The following is a 16,744-nucleotide window of genomic DNA, read 5'->3' as shown; positions in this document are numbered from 1 at the left end:
GGGTCTGTTCTGTAAATAGTTTAAGACCCCAGAGCCAGATGGTTCCGCAAATCCTCCAACCGGGAGTCACGTTAAGAAGCACGAGTGGGCATAAAAACTGTTTTTCAAGACACAATTTCAGTTTTGGCTTGGGGGAAGAGGACAGGAGTAAGTTTCCTTAACATTCCTGACTAGAAAGAAGCCGTCCTCGCGGTGCCCTTCATCAGAATACGCATGCCGCCCCCAAGCGGCCAGCCGTGGGAACGCCGTAGCCGGGGCGAGAAGCGACCTTCTGCGCGCCAGGCAGCTGCAGAAAATGTGCCCCGACGGGCAGCGGGAACGCGAGCTCCGCTCACCGCCCTGCTGGCCGACGCGCCCCGCACCCAGCGCCCGTAGGGGGGCGGGCGAAGGGCGGGCGAAGGGCTGGCGAGGCTGAGCGCGTGGTCGCATACCCCCCCCCCCGGTGGATGGAAGAGGGCCCCCAAATAACCCCAGAGGGAACTTCTTTAACTACTGGTTCTCTCTTGGCCGCATTTACCCCGTCGGACTCATCTGGCTTTGCAAAGGGTCTCGGTGCACAAGTGTCAAACGTCGCCCAGGTATTCAAGGAGACGCGTTTGCCTGAAATCCCGCCCGACGACGCCCCCCCCCCCCGCCCCCACCACCACTATGGGCCCGGGAGCGGCCAAAGCCCGGTCGCCGCTCGGGGCGCTCACACCGGACTCCAGAATCCAAAGTGCCGAGCGCGAGTGTGCCAAGGCTGCGTGGGCGGGCACCTATTTTTCTGAGAAGTTCCACCGCTCCTCGGCCCCGACCCCCGCCTCCCCCCTCCCTTCACTCTCTAGCTGGAAAGTTATGCGCCAGGCAGCGGGGGGCGGAGAGAGGAACCCAGACTGGCCCCCCTCCCGCTTCCTGCCCCGCAGCCTCCCATTGGCCAGAGGAATCCCCAGGAATGTGAGCGCGCCTTTAAAAGCGCGCCGCTCCGCCGCCTCGCCAGCTCCTGCCTTCGAGCCGGCCGCAGAGTCCCGGCTCCCGCGAGCCCTTCCGGCGCTGCCTCCGACTCCGGCGGCCGCCGCCTCCTCGGGAGCCCCGCTCGCCCCGCGCCTCTCCGGGACTCGCCGCCTGTCGTTGCTCCCCAGCCGCCGCTCCGGGTCGCTGCACCCGTGTGCACACAGGTAAGGAGTCCCCAGGTGGCCGCCGAGGACCGGGTGCTGCCCTGGCCAGACACCTCGAGTTCCGAGGCTCCAGCCCCTCGTGGACCCTGGATCTCATACCTCTTCGCCTTTCCCCGCTGTCTCTCCCAGCTGATGGGAGACTTTTCTCGTGGAAGGGCTCCAGAACTATTCTTTCCCGCTTGGGGTTCACAAACCAACTCGTCAGGACGCCCCTTCCACAAGATTTTCTTTGATTCTTCCATTGCTCCCTACACCTTTTTTTGTCACTCGTCTAGACCTCTAGTTCCCTGTGCCTCCCTGCACCCCGGAAACTGCGGCTCCTTGTCCTATTGTTTACCCTCGACTTGCCAAGGGAAAGTCCCCAAGTTGTTGGTCTTTGCCCCAGTGCCACCCCCCAACTTTAAAACCGTTGTCTCCTCCCCTTGATTCTTTTTCTTTCTGATGTCCTGTCCAAAGTAAATACTGTTGTCCCTCATCCCAGCAAATGTGGGGCCAAAGGGGGATCCCCCAGGGCCCTGGCCCCAAGCCCAGCCCCCAGTTTTTGCCCACCCTCCCTGCTTGGCTGCCTCTGACGATCTGTATTTCCTGTTACAGGCTCCCTGTTGGGCACAAACAGCTCCACTATGGGGCTGGCCTGGGGACTCAGTGTCCTCTTCCTGTTGCATGTATGTGGCTCCAACCGTATTCCAGGTGAGTCTGTATGATACCTTTTGAGAGGGGAGGGAAGATGAGAAGGTGCTGGTTACCCCACGTGTGCCTCCCTGTCATGCTCTCCACTGCTAGCTGTTTCTCCCCAGAGCCCTGATTGAACATCAGAACGCAGTTTTCCTCTGACCATGGCGTTTATTTAGTGCTTTCACTGGTTGCCCAGAGTGTTCGCCCTGTCCCTTTGTCCCCATCCCTGGCCACAGCCTAGAAGGCTCATTGTATGTCCTCTGTTGAACAGAATCCGGGGGAGACAACAGCGTGTTTGACATCTTTGACCTCACGGGTGCTGCCCGGAAGGGCTCTGGGCGCCGGCTGGTGAAGGGTCCTGACTCTTCCAGCCCAGCTTTCCGCATCGAGGATGCCAACCTGATCCCCCCTGTGCCTGATGACAAGTTCCAAGACCTGGTGGATGCTGTGCGGGCAGAGAAAGGCTTCCTTCTCTTGGCCTCCCTGAGGCAGATGAAGAAGACCCGAGGCACACTGCTGGCCATAGAACGGAAAGACCACTCTGGCCAGGTTTTCAGTGTGGTCTCCAATGGCAAGGCGGGCACCCTGGACCTGAGCCTAACTGTGCAGGGGATGCAACATGTGGTGTCGGTGGAAGAAGCGCTCCTGGCGACCGGCCAATGGAAGAGCATCACCCTGTTTGTGCAGGAGGACAGGGCCCAGCTGTACATCGACTGTGAGAAGATGGAGAACGCCGAGCTGGATGTCCCCATCCAAAGCATCTTCACCAGGGACCTGGCCAGCGTTGCCAGACTCCGCATCGCAAAAGGAGGTGTCAATGACAATTTCCAGGTGAGGCCTCTTCTCCAGTTCCTGGTCCTTGGGTTCGACTGCTAGGCAGCTGACTTGTCAGGAGCGCTATAGCAGAAGAGGCAGGGTTTCCAGTATAGGAGATACTGCCTGGGGACCAAGGCAGTGGCTCCCAAACTTCAGGTCGCATCAGAAACACCTGGAGCGCTTGTTAAAACACATACTGCGGCACCCTGCACCCTACTCGCAGAGATTCAGATTCGGTGTGTCCGCGATGGGGCCTGATCATTTGCATTTCTAACAAGTTCAAAGTGAAGCTAATGTTGGTGTTCTGGGGACCACACTTCGCAAACCACTGACAGAAGCAAGCAATGGTTTTCCTAGAACTGCCTGTTCAAGCCTTAGATCCTTCATATGCTATTCGCAAGGAAAGGGCTTACTTTACATGCATTCTACCAACCGTAATGTAGCTCGTAATGGGTAGTGTGAGCATGGTATTTACCGCTTTGCCATTTGATTCCTCATGGGAATGTAGCCAGTCCCAGGAGCCGCTCTCAAAAAGGTTAAAATAGTGCTTATTTGCTGCCACGGCTTCTTCCTTGCTTAAACGTCTCGATCTTTGCAACCCGGGCTTTGAAACTCCCACATCTAACTCTTTGACACTGGAGAGTGTCATTATATCCTCTGTCCTTGGTGTCCGATTCCATTTCCTGTGTATCCAAGTGGGCTGAAAACTGATTTCCTTGTAAAATACTGAAGACTTGGCAGAAGACCCAATTAAGATGGTGAAGTTGTTTGGCAGTTTATGTTGGCGTGTTATTTTGACATGGTGATCTTTAAAGCGCGCTCTTTCAAACTGTTCGAACCTCCTTTGTGTGCTTTTCCTGGCATAAACCCTCTCTCCCACCCATTTCCCCCGCCCCCACTCAACACTACTCGACAAGTAATGTGTGTCCTCTGCCCCCAGGGGGTGCTGCAGAATGTGAGGTTCGTCTTCGGAACCACACCAGAAGCCATCCTCAGGAACAAAGGCTGTTCGAGCTGTGAGTACCATTCTGTTTTGGGGGGCATATGAGGAAATTGGGGAAGCGCCACCCAAACCAAGCTGAGAAACTTAAGTAATGGCGGTCATGCTTAAATTACCCCAAGTGACCTGGTTAAAAGATACGTGTAGATCACTCTTGAAGGTCCCGTTTATACATGTGCCTCCCCTCCACCTGTGTCCTTCACCCCAGGTGTCCTGTCTTTACAAGTAGGAACTCCAGGGGCTGGCTGGTGAGAGCAGCCGTGTGAAGACCTTCCATTACTTTCCTCATTGTATTGCTTTCTTCCTTGGCAGCTACCAACGTCCTTCTCACCCTCGACAACAACGTGGTAAACGGCTCCAGCCCTGCCATCCGGACTAACTACATTGGCCACAAGACAAAGGATCTGCAAGCCATCTGTGGCATTTCCTGCGATGAGCTGTCCAGCATGGTCCTGGAGTTGAGGGGCCTGCGCACCATCGTGACCACGCTCCAGGACAGCATCCGCAAAGTGGTCAGTGCCCCTCCCCCCAGCCCTTTAGCATGAGCAGCTGAAGGTGTATCGCAGGTGACCCCAAGTGACTGAAAATGAAGTTGGGCACTAATGGCCTTTCTCTCCCTTCTAGACTGAAGAGAACAAGGAGTTGGCCAATGAGCTGAGGAGGCCTCCCCTCTGCTACCACAACGGAGTTCAGTACAGGAATAACGAGGAATGGACTGTTGATAGCTGCACAGAGTGTCGCTGTCAGGTGGGGATCGTTACAGACTGAAATGCGAATTGATGGCATGTGTTTGGGGCCAGTCTCTAGGGAAATACCCAGATGGCCTGATACCAAAGTGGAATGTTCTCCAGACGCAGTTGTGACCTCTGTAAAATCGTGAAACTCTCAGAATGTTTTTCAAAGTCTTAATTATACCCCAGGCCAAGTATCTGAAAGACAGGTCTGCTAAGACATCTGATCTAATTTGCCTGGTTTAGTTCAAAGGCTAAGTGTTGAATGTTAGGTAAATAAGACCTGGTTGGAACATTCCTTTTATTTTCCCAGCCCCTGACCTGTATTCAGCAATGACCCCGAGATTCCTATAGTACAGTACTGGTTGTTCAAATCACTTAGCCCGACACCGTTAGGAAGTAACTGTCTACTTACCTCCGATAGCACTGTTGGCGATGTCTGTCACTAGCTGTCCCGAGTGCCACTGGAAGCCACTTGGAGGGTTTGCCTGACTCACCGAGCAAAGCCAAGCTTAAATACAAATCCAGATCTGTATGTGAAGCGGGAAGAATGCTCATTGATCTCTTCTCTATAAAGAGAACATTTTAAAATTTAAAAGCCCTGGCTGAGTTTTGAGTTCATTTTCAGACACAGATGGAAAGACTTGACTCCTGATGTTCAGTGGTTCCCTTCGGATGAATTCTTTGTGCTGCCACTTAGTGCCACTTCTGCCACTATGTAGCCATCAAGAAAGACCTCTCTAGGGCATGGAGTGACAAGTAGCTAGCACTAGAATGGTCTCCACAGTATGGTGGCTACAAATAGAACAGACAGATGTACTAAAGTCCTTCCAGTAGAGCATTGATACCCAGGACCGTGTTTCATCTTGAAATGTTACAGTATATAAACTTCTGCCTGCCACACACTTAGTAACCCATTTCTCCCTCTTGCCTTCCAGAACTCTGTTACCATCTGCAAAAAAGTGTCCTGCCCCATCATGCCCTGCTCCAATGCCACAGTTCCCGATGGAGAATGCTGCCCACGGTGTTGGCGTAAGTTCTTAAAACCTCATAACCATTCCTTAGTGACTAGCTCAGTTCTCCATAAACCCTAGACCGCTGAACAGGACACTAGAGCCCCACCCCCATTTCCATTGTCTGTTTTAATTCAGTTTCTTGCTGCAGCATCTGGTTAACTGATGGCTTGGCTGCCATATAGGCGATAATGATCTTGGTATAGCTTATTAATTTTGACTTGATGCTCTGAAGAAAGGAGAGATGAATTTGTAGCAGCACTAGCTCTAAATTGGCTGCCTTTTAGAATTCAACACGATGGCCTAGAGTTAAGAAAAATCTCAGCAGAGAAATAGACAGTCTGTAGTGCAAGCTTTGGACTTAATTGGGTCTGAAAGTTGCATCTGTCTTACCTGCAGGAATAGGAGAGAGGCCTACGAATAACAGCAGGTTCGGGGCCCTGGGAGCTTCTCCCCGACACCATACTGTTCCACGGCAGACACCCTATCCTCTGGTTTTCGGGGGCAGTATAAGTTAATCACTTTGCTGAGTCAATATTGAATGTAGTATGTACAGGTCATAAAAATGACCTCATCACAACTAAGAAATAAAGCAGGAAAGTAGCACTCACTGTACACACACACACATATACACACACACACACACACCCCTATACGTACACACTCCACACTGGCCACAGCTCAGGACAAGCAGTCTCATCAAGGCTGTGTTAACGATACTGACACTGGGATGATGGCTTGGGTAACTGCTTCTGCTCAGCATACACTTCAGGTGTGGGCTCAAGGGAACAAAGCCAGCTGGAGACTAGTGGAGTCCTGGACTTCAGTCCAGGATTGCTAGGAAGACTTCCAGCTGATGGCAAGAGAAACAAATTCTCGGTCCTGTGTGTGATACAGCTGCATGCGATCCTAGTCCTGGTGCCTGGGCAGCTAGTAAACACACCCCTTGTCTTGTGAAAATCTGCGCAGAGCAGGCCCCACATACTAGGGTAAGAGGAGCAGCGCACTGATTAACCTCATGACCGAGTTGGAGGCAGAGCCAAGAGCAGCGACGCTGCTTCCAGCTCACCTGCAAGACACATGGTCTGTGGCTCCCCCGATGTCCAAAGTGACTCGTATAAGCTGCCTGCAGATCTCCTGGTCTTGGAAGCCTGGGACTAGAAATGCCTACCAAGCTCTCTTCAGTCAGGAAAGGGAAAGCCACTGGAAATGCTGAGAAAGGAGACCCCATGAATAAGTGAACATATGCTACTGGGAGAAGGCTTCGTGGTGCTGACCCAGGCTGAGCCTTCATTGACCCCGGTGCTGTAACGCAATGACAGGGGGTAAACCTTTTGGCTGTTGGCCTAAGAAACCCCTTGCCTTTCACCCTCTGGCAAAGGAAGGAGGTCCTGAGGAGCACAGTCTAAACAACAGCATATCTTGGTGATCGTACACTAAATGACCCCACTTCCTCTGCAGCCAGCGACTCTGCGGATGATGGCTGGTCCCCGTGGTCTGAGTGGACCTCCTGCTCTGTGACCTGTGGCAACGGAATCCAGCAGCGCGGTCGCTCCTGCGACAGCCTCAACAACCGCTGCGAGGGCTCCTCCGTCCAGACACGGACCTGCCACATTCAGGAGTGTGACAAGAGATGTGAGCATCATGGCCCCTTAGGAGTGTGGAGAGCTGACTTGTCCTTGTCCGCTTCCAGAGCATAGAGTTTAATGGGACAGTTTCTAGATGGTCTGAATATGAACCCCAACTCTGCCCACCTGTGCACCCCTGAACACAGCTTCCCCTCCCTGCAGCTCTTTCCTCAACTGCACATTGGGGATAATAGCTCTCGATAGGGTTATTTTAAGGATTTCACCTAGGTAATGCATTTCAAACGGTTAGCATAGAGCTTGACCCCTGGTAAGCACCCTGTAACCATCAGCTTTGCATTTTAGTTAAACAGGATGGCGGCTGGAGCCACTGGTCCCCGTGGTCGTCTTGTTCTGTGACATGTGGTGACGGTGTGATCACAAGGATCCGACTCTGCAATTCCCCTAGCCCCCAGATGAACGGGAAGCCGTGTGAAGGCGAAGCTCGGGAGACCAAGGCCTGCAGGAGAGACGCGTGCCCCAGTGAGTGAGAACGTGCCACACCCCTGCAGACTGGGCACCCACGGCCTCCTGTTTGCCAGGCCATGGAGGGGGGAAAGGTTACTTCCTCGGGAACAAGTAGAAGCCAAGTCCTGCATGCTCAGCAGCTTCTTGTAAGAAAAAAACAGAAAACCATTTCAAACTGGCCCTCTTCATAAACGTGGTCCTCCTGTGTCCGAGTAAGAGAGGTTTCTCGGACAAAGTGAGGAGAGTCTTCTAGGAGAGGTGAGGTGTCAGAAAATGGACCTTCACTTTGGCATGTGGTTCACTTTCTTGCAGTCAATGGAGGCTGGGGTCCCTGGTCACTGTGGGACATCTGTTCTGTCACCTGCGGAGGAGGGGTGCAGACACGTAGCCGGCTCTGCAACAACCCCACACCCCAGTTTGGAGGCAAGGACTGCGTTGGTGATGCGACAGAAAACCAGATCTGCAACAAGCAGGACTGTCCAATTGGTGAGTCATGTGGCCCCGGATAAAACCACCCTGGGTTTTTTGTGTAACTGAAACCCATGGTCAGCATTCGGGGGATGCTCCCACTGTGAATGGCCCTGAGTGTTTTGACTACACTGTCCACCTGGCGTTTCGGAGTCCCCTCAACAAGTGAACAGTTAACATGTTCCCCACAATGTTTCACATCGTATTGTTTTGTGAGGAGCGTGGCAGTAACAGCCGCTTATACCCACCATCTGCCTGTCTCTCTCATCCCAGACGGATGCCTGTCCAATCCCTGCTTTGCTGGGGTCAAGTGTACCAGTTACCCCGATGGCAGCTGGAAATGTGGTGCTTGTCCCCCCGGCTACAGTGGAAATGGCATCCAGTGCAAAGACATCGATGAGGTGAGGAAGCGATGGCCGAGTGCCTAGATCTAAGAAAAACAGCTGAATTCGCAGTCTTCCCCTCTGGCGGCATTCCCTGAACAGTAGGCAAACTGTCATTTTCTCCCATAGTGCAAGGAAGTACCTGACGCCTGCTTCAACCACAATGGGGAGCACAGGTGTGAGAACACGGACCCGGGCTACAACTGTCTGCCCTGCCCCCCGCGCTTCACTGGCCCGCAGCCCTTTGGCCGGGGTGTGGAATATGCCACCGCCAACAAACAGGTAGAGGACACCACACGACCAGTGTGTGTGTGTGTGGGGGGGGGGGGGGGGGGGAGGGGAGGGGGGGTCCTTCACTGAAACCGCCAAGAAAGGCGGGCATGGCATTTCACAGCCTCCACCAAGAAATAGGGAAAAGGCTCAGTGTCCAGTCGAGGTTTTAGAAACAGGACAGGACAACCCCATTGTAAAGCCAGCAGGGGAAAAATCGTCCATCGCGTTTGAAAATGCTGCTCTGGAACAAGTTGTGAGCTGATGGGCTAGGACACCCGCAGGGGCCAGGGAAGAGGGAGGGACAGAGTACCCCACACTCCTCCTCACTGAGGAGAGGGATCTGGGGACTCTCGAAGGCTCTGCATATGCACATCAGGATGTTGTCGCCCCCAGGTATGCAAGCCCCGCAACCCCTGCACAGATGGGACACACGACTGCAACAAGAACGCCAAGTGCAGCTACCTGGGCCATTACAGTGACCCCATGTACCGCTGTGAGTGCAAGCCCGGCTACGCAGGCAATGGCATCATCTGCGGTGAGGACACGGACCTGGACGGCTGGCCCAACGAGGACCTGGTGTGCGTGGCCAATGCCACCTACCACTGCAAAAAGGTACAGCGTGCCTCCTGAAAGAATCCACATTCCCCTGATCCATAGAAGAGGCCACACAATTTTAAATGCCTGAAGTTTGCAAATGAAACCAACAGATGAAATTACACAAAGGCAGAACGGCACAAATCCTTAACATGAAGTCACTTGGTGCCAAGTACGTGCACAGGGCAGACCCTTTTGGCTGGTGTGCTCCAGAGTTGGTCATGTTTCTCCCAGACGCCAGTGGAGCGGGACTTGCGTTCCCAGCACACATAAAGCGCACAGCATTTCTACAAATGATCTATGCCCCCAGGAAAATGCTTAATTTCTTGTCTTCCTGTTAAAAAGTACACCCCATCAGGGAGCGCAGCATCCGACTCGCTCTCGGTGTGCTGTGTCTGGGGGCCCTGCCCCACACGTGAGCCGAGAGCCGGACACACGGTCTGCAGCTGTCATGTGGGTCCTCTCTTTCCAGGATAATTGCCCCAACCTTCCCAACTCCGGGCAGGAAGACTATGACAAGGATGGAATTGGCGATGCCTGTGATGACGATGATGACAATGATAAAATCCCAGATGACAGGGTAAGGATGCTTTCCAGTCGTCCTTTTCTTCTTCTACTTAGTGGGATTCAATGGAACTACAGCACATGTACTAGGAAAAACCAACCAAATGTGTATATAGAAGCTAATAGTCATTCGCTGGTAGTTGTAATGCCTAGATGCTGCCAAGAGAATATTTACATGAGGGTTTTGGTTTTTCATCTCAACCTTCCATCCCCACCCCCACTAATTTGAACAAGAAATTACAATATATAAACAAGGACCCTCTGCTCCCCAGGTATGTTTCACATTCTTACCTGAGTTGCAGGACAATTTATTTCAGCCTACAAAGAACGGGGATGGTGTCCTTATATTTCCATTTCACTGACGCACAACAAACGAGAACCTGTTTTTCATTCATTATGCTCCGGTTTTTAACTTCTACAGTGATCATGAAGTAGAAAATGTTAGATTTTTGCAGTTGTATATAACACATACAGTTTGAGGCTGGAGCTGGCTGCATGGACAGTGTTGTAAAATACTCCCTTTTTTTTTCCAGGACAACTGTCCATTCCACTATAACCCAGCCCAGTATGACTATGACCGGGATGATGTGGGAGACCGCTGTGACAACTGCCCCTACAACCACAACCCAGATCAGGCTGACACAGACAACAACGGGGAAGGAGATGCCTGCGCCGCTGACATCGACGGGGATGGTAAGGTGCCAGGGGCCATCTTACTTCTCTGCAGCCCCAGATATGGGGGCGTGGCTTAACAAAACGTCAGAGGCTAGAGATTCCAGCCCTTACTGGTCACCTGTTCCCTGCAGGTATCCTCAATGAACGGGACAACTGCCAGTACGTCTACAACGTGGACCAGAGGGACACGGATATGGATGGGGTCGGCGATCAGTGTGACAACTGCCCCCTGGAACACAATCCAGATCAGGTAGGTGGACCCCTTGCACAGCCTCCCAGGAGAATACTGGAATAGCTCCTGTTAGGCTTCTAAGAAAACAGCACTTAAAGAGTTCAAACTATTTTGTGCCCATGGCTCTTTGAGGTCTCCTAGCCCAGTTGTGGTATTTTCATACACACAGTTTGCCTGATGAGAGCTCCTTGCAGAGTCCCAGAGATCTTCCGTGTGACCATCTTGTAACTTCACTCTGGTCTTCTGTAAGGTCCATGTGACTTACTTTGTGTGATCTACCAGCATCAACATAAATTACACAAAGCAAAAACCTGACTACTCTGGTAACATTAATCGTTTCTAAGACCGAGATGGAAGACAAGATTCTTAAAAAATTAATGACCATTTTCATGGCTAAGGATAGAATCTGGCTGTTAAAAAACCTCCAACTAAAAATACTTGCAAAAGCTCAAATTCCTGTTTGCAATGCCAGATAATTTTGAAGACTGACAAACAGATCGTTCTGTTCTCTACCTATGTGAGAGTGCTACAAATATACATGAGCCAGAATAGATTCCATGTCTGAAAATATTTCTTTTCATGTGTAATTGGCCATAATTTTCTAGCAATGTAAGTTAAGGCATTTCTTTTCTCAAATGCTTTGCTGTAGAAACTTAGAAACCAGATTTTTTTTTTAAGTTTATTTTGAGAGAGAGAGAGAACGAGCCCTCAGGGGAGGGACAGAGTGTGGGAGAAAGAGAATCCCAAGCAGGCTTTGTGCTGTCAGTGTAGAGTCCAATGTGGGGCCCTGTCCCAACGAACCATGAGATCATGACCTGAGCCAAAATGAAGAGCCAGGCACTCAGTGAACTGAGCCACCCATGCACCCCAGAATCCAGCTTTTTAAAAAAGAAAATTGTATAAGATTATAGAAATGATAGATTGAGCTTTTTCTTCATAGCGCTTATTCTTATGAGGTCCTGGAAAACAAAAAGCAATAGGATAAATAGCTTTGGGGCCAGAACAATAAAGTTCTGAATCTTTGGGATAACGTTGCAGAGCAAATGGCACGGAGGGTCCACTGTTTGTGGAGTTTGGGTCTTACCATAAATTTTATTTCTTTAATATCATTTAATCTCCTGGAAGGGTTGGCTCTCTTCTGGCAGAAACTTACAGACCTGAAACCCCACTGGCCATATTAAACATGGGAGAATCTTCTGTAAGTCATCTTTAACAGTCATGACTTATACCTCAGTTTACCATTGGCTTCTGTCTCTTTCAGCTCGACTCTGACTCAGACCGCATCGGAGACACCTGTGACAACAATCAGGATATTGATGAAGATGGCCACCAGAACAACCTGGACAATTGTCCCTATGTGCCCAATGCCAACCAGGCTGACCATGACAAGGATGGCAAGGGAGATGCCTGTGACCATGATGATGACAACGATGGCATTCCTGATGATAGGGACAACTGCAGACTCGTGCCCAATCCTGACCAGAAGGATTCTGATGGTGAGTTAGGGGAGCCACTTTAAGAGACTGACACCATGGCTCTCTCAGAGACCATAAAAGCAAAACCAAATGGATAATTGCGAGGATGAAAACACTATATGCCAACTTAGACAAGAGAGTGAATTTCTGACACCAGCAAGATTTCAAAATTCCACTGAATTCTTGCCTTTTTTGACCTTAGGTGACGGTCGAGGTGATGCTTGCAAAGATGATTTTGACCATGACAATGTGCCAGACATCGATGACATCTGTCCCGAAAACATTGATATCAGTGAGACCGATTTCCGCCGATTCCAGATGATTCCTCTAGATCCCAAAGGGACGTCCCAAAATGACCCTAACTGGGTGGTGCGCCATCAGGGTAAAGAACTCGTCCAGACTGTCAACTGCGATCCAGGACTTGCTGTAGGTAAGGAGTTCTCCAAACAAAAGACAAGTGCATACACGGGTAAGAAGCAAATGTAAAACCTGGCACTTACGTGTCTCCCTGAAGTATTATGGATGTCTGGGAATGTAACCCAGGAGCTTTTGAAGGGCTGCAGCTGTTAACCCACATCTGGCCTCATTTTCATTTTCTAGGTTATGATGAGTTTAATGCAGTGGACTTCAGTGGCACCTTCTTCATCAACACTGAGAGGGATGATGACTATGCTGGATTTGTGTTTGGCTACCAGTCTAGCAGCCGCTTTTATGTGGTGATGTGGAAGCAAGTCACCCAGTCCTACTGGGACACCAACCCCACTAGGGCTCAGGGATACTCAGGCCTTTCTGTGAAAGTGGTGAACTCCACAACAGGGCCCGGCGAGCACCTACGGAACGCCCTGTGGCACACGGGAAACACCCCCGGCCAGGTGAGAACAAGGTCCCCAAGGAAGGTGCTGGACAAGCACTAGGGACCCTATGCTTTGGCCAAGACTAGCCCCAGGCAGTCTTAGACATCAAGTTCCCGGCCCCAGCAACCCCAGCATTAAGTTTTGCTTTGTAAAAACCAAATGGCGGCCTCTGAGAGGGGAGCTCCCTGTAACCAAGAGTTCCCTTCAAATCCATAGACCGTTTCAGCCTCTTCAAACAAAACTTTCCTTCCTCTTTCTGCTTCCTGTGTTTCAAGGAAACACATCATGATTCCTTGATTCAAGGCCACACATCAAATGAAAGGTCTTGGAAAAAATCCAACATTGCAGACCTCTAATTTAGGCCCATTTGGTACCCTTCAAGTACTCCTTCCTATAGAATGAAATAGAAATCTTGATTCAGCCATGTTTCAACCTTTTCCTTTTCCTTCAGGTGCGCACTCTGTGGCATGACCCTCGTCACATAGGCTGGAAAGATTTCACTGCCTACAGATGGCGTCTCAGCCACCGACCAAAGACGGGTTTCATTAGGTAAGATGGTGCTGATTACATTTCACTTAGTCACACACTGATGGGGAAGGAGGAGGCGGCCAAAAATTAGGAGTGTCACTAACAAGATTTTCTCTTCCCTGCAGAGTGGTGATGTACGAAGGGAAGAAAATCATGGCTGACTCGGGACCCATCTACGACAAAACCTATGCTGGAGGTAGACTGGGGTTGTTTGTCTTCTCTCAAGAAATGGTGTTCTTCTCCGACCTGAAATACGAATGCAGAGGTAGGAGCAACGATACAGTGAACCCACATTTGACATCTCTAAGACTAGTATTGAGAGTGCCCATTATGGGAGCATCTGTTTAAAAGACGGTTTTAGAGACCGGGTTATTTCTATTTGATAAAAACAAGGCCTATAGGCTGTGGCTTAGGAAATCTGGACTCCTTGTTCAGAACCTCAGTTTGCGTAGCAGTCTCTGTGCTCTCATTCCCAGTAGAAAGATAAACTGGACAAACTTGTGTACAGTTTGGACCCCATGAATACTACTTTCAAGTTTGACCTGTTTCTGTGCCTTACACACTACTTAGTTTTATTCCCAACATTCAAGCATAAGAGGGCCTGCCTGGCCTTTCCTTGTGTCTAAGGGTGGAAAGGTTATACTACCGTCAGACTGATGGGCTCAATTAATTCTCACTAGAACTTCAGTTTATTTTTAGTCTTTTTCTCTCTGTGCTTACTTGAGCCTCAAGTCCAGCGCTGGGCCTACCACACAATGTCTAATGTTTACTGGGCCAAGACCTGATGCCTACCAGGATCAGTCAGTAAAAAGACCGATTTTACTCAAGATTTAAATTATGACGTAATCTTTGAGTCTGAACGTGGAACACTCCCTAAACACTGAAGGCTTTAGAAAGCATAGTATACATACACTCTGGAAGGTCCTGCTCCGTCAAGCTCATTAACATTTAATAAGTGGACAGTCTTAAGCTTTTGTCAGTATAAAAGTAGAGCTACACTAAGGTTCATTTGTTAACTGTTAACACTAGTGCCTTCATGAATGAATTGGCTTATCTATTTATGTGTTTGTTTATTGAACAGATTCCTAATCATCCAACTGTTGATCAAAAGACTGATCCTAACCAATGCTGGTGTTGCACCTTCTGGAACCACGGGCTTAAGAAAACCCCTAGGATCACTCCTCCCTGCCTTTTCTCTGCTTGCGTATCATTGTGGACTCCTAGGATATGGGACTTGTCTCAAGAAAATGCCGTTTTCCAAATCAGACTCAGCATACAGCCTCTGAATGCAAAGACAATCTTCCAAGAACAGAAATAATTACGTTGGTTTGCTTTCCAAAAAGCAAAAGCATCCCCCACGTCAGTGGGCAGGTGGCTGCCCCACTCTGTTTTTGTCAGGGTAGGGTGCTAGCATGAGGCCATCTCTGAGCAGTGGACTCCAAAGCGTTTTCAGGCGTGTGGGAGAAGGGAGGACTCACTAGAATTGGCAAACCACCATGCTTGACCCTTAGAAAGAGGAGGAGCAGGGGCCAAAGCCCTAAGGGGAGGGCGTGGCCCCAAGAGATGATTGTATGAAAAAAACGTGGAGCTGTTACATGTTCGTTCGGTACTAAATCATTTTCAGGGGATTGAAAGACTTGCTGGATTTCATGATGCTGACCAGTGTTAGCTGATTAACCGCGTACATAGGCACTTAAATAGAAGCAGGGAGGGGAGGGAAAGACTGGCTTTGGGACTCCCTCCCAGAACCCCATCCCTTAGACATCACCTGCAGTGGCCAAAGTAGGGAATGAGAATTAAACCATTGTAAGGCTGTGCTGGCTGCCACTGCCTGGTTACCATGAAATTGTCGGTTTTATTCCAGATGTAGCTGGTGCAGATGTAGCAGGAAAATAACAAAACCTACCATCTCAGCACCGGGCTGCCTCCAAAGAGACGGGCAGCCGGGCTTGTATTTTTATGGTTAGAAAGGCACAAAATTCTCAACTAAAACATTCCTTTTCTCTTTTTTTCTTGAGTGTCATGGACTTTTCCAACTATCTTAGACTGTAGTTTTTGGTTTTTTTGTTTTTGTTTTTTGGGGGTTTTTTTTTGTTTTTTTTGTTTTTTGTTTTTTTGGGGTTTTTTTGTTTTACAAACACTTTACAATATAAAATATTTATTTTTTACTTACTCTGGAGGATCTGTCTGAAAGACTATTCATGGAACAGGAAGAAGCGTAAGGACTATCTGGATCATCTTTGTTAGGAGTCTTCATGACTGTAAGATTGTAAATACAGATTATTTATTAACTCTGTTCTACCTGGAATCTAGGTTTCACGTGGAAAGTGTTTGACAGCAGGTAGTGGAGATTTATCAGCAAATCTCTCACAAGAACGGCACAAGGAAAATCAGCAGAGCAGGCTGCTCTTTGCTTTGTGCTCAGAGTGAATGATTTGGGATTTTTTTGTCTTTTCAAGTGGAATCAGTTGCCCATTTGCTAGTGTTTGTAACTTTGAAAAAGAAAGCCAAGAGTCCTTTAATACTGTTGTACCCTATCCCTTGTGCCTATTTCCAGGGAGAAGAAAAGCATCTACACTTTTTCATTTTTCCAAAAGAGGAAAGAAAAAAAAAAAAAAAAGGTGAAACTTATATACAAATATTACCTCATTTGTTGTGTGACTGAGTAAAGAATTTTTGGATCAAGCAGAAAGAGTTTAAGTGTCTTACAAACTTAAAGCTACTGTAGTACCTTAAAAAAAAAAAAGTCAATGTTGTACATAGTATAAAAACTCTTTGCAGAAAAGTATTCCCAATAAGGAAATAGCATTGAAATGTTAAATACATTTTCTGAAAGTTATGTTTTTTCTATCTTATATACCATTGCTTTATTTTTATAAATTATTTTCTCATTGCCTTTGGAATAGATCTCAGATTGTGTAGATACGCTATTTAAATAATTTATCAGGAAATACTGCCTGTAGAGTTAGTATTTCTATTTTTATAAAATGTTTGCACACTGAATTGAAGAATTGTTGGGGTTCTTGTTTTGTTTTTGATTTGTTTTTCGCTTGTTACCCCCCAGTTTTTACTATTTACCAATACCTTTTTCTAGGAATGTGCTTTTTTTGTACACATTTTTATCCATTTTACATTCTAAAAGCAGTGTAAGTTTGTATATTACTGTTACGTACAAGGAACGACAATAAATCATATGGAAATTTATATTTATACTTA

General features: G+C 48.9%; 1 protein-coding gene across 1 annotated transcript; it reads left to right on the top strand.

Annotated features, from left to right (window-relative positions):
- The first annotated feature begins 973 nt into the window (after nt 1-973).
- THBS1 (thrombospondin 1) lies at nt 974-16,740 on the top strand. Its single transcript, XM_058738236.1, has 22 exons — nt 974-1,154; nt 1,749-1,844; nt 2,101-2,660; nt 3,586-3,661; nt 3,958-4,157; nt 4,270-4,392; nt 5,315-5,408; nt 6,851-7,024; nt 7,321-7,497; nt 7,795-7,968; nt 8,224-8,351; nt 8,463-8,615; nt 9,000-9,218; nt 9,673-9,780; nt 10,298-10,457; nt 10,571-10,689; nt 11,933-12,167; nt 12,349-12,576; nt 12,747-13,018; nt 13,452-13,549; nt 13,654-13,793; nt 14,610-16,740. The coding sequence occupies exons 2-22, from the start codon at nt 1,778-1,780 to the stop codon at nt 14,615-14,617; spliced, it is 3,513 nt and encodes a 1,170-aa protein (XP_058594219.1). The 5' UTR covers nt 974-1,154; nt 1,749-1,777; the 3' UTR covers nt 14,618-16,740.
- Nucleotides 16,741-16,744: the final 4 nt, after the last annotated feature.

The sequence above is a fragment of the Neofelis nebulosa genome, chromosome 7 (genome assembly GCF_028018385.1).
Source record: "Neofelis nebulosa isolate mNeoNeb1 chromosome 7, mNeoNeb1.pri, whole genome shotgun sequence".
NCBI classification, from domain to species: Eukaryota; Metazoa; Chordata; class Mammalia; order Carnivora; family Felidae; genus Neofelis; species Neofelis nebulosa.
The sequence above is the reverse complement of the archived record's forward strand: the minus strand, read 5'-3'. Positions and strand labels throughout refer to the sequence as shown.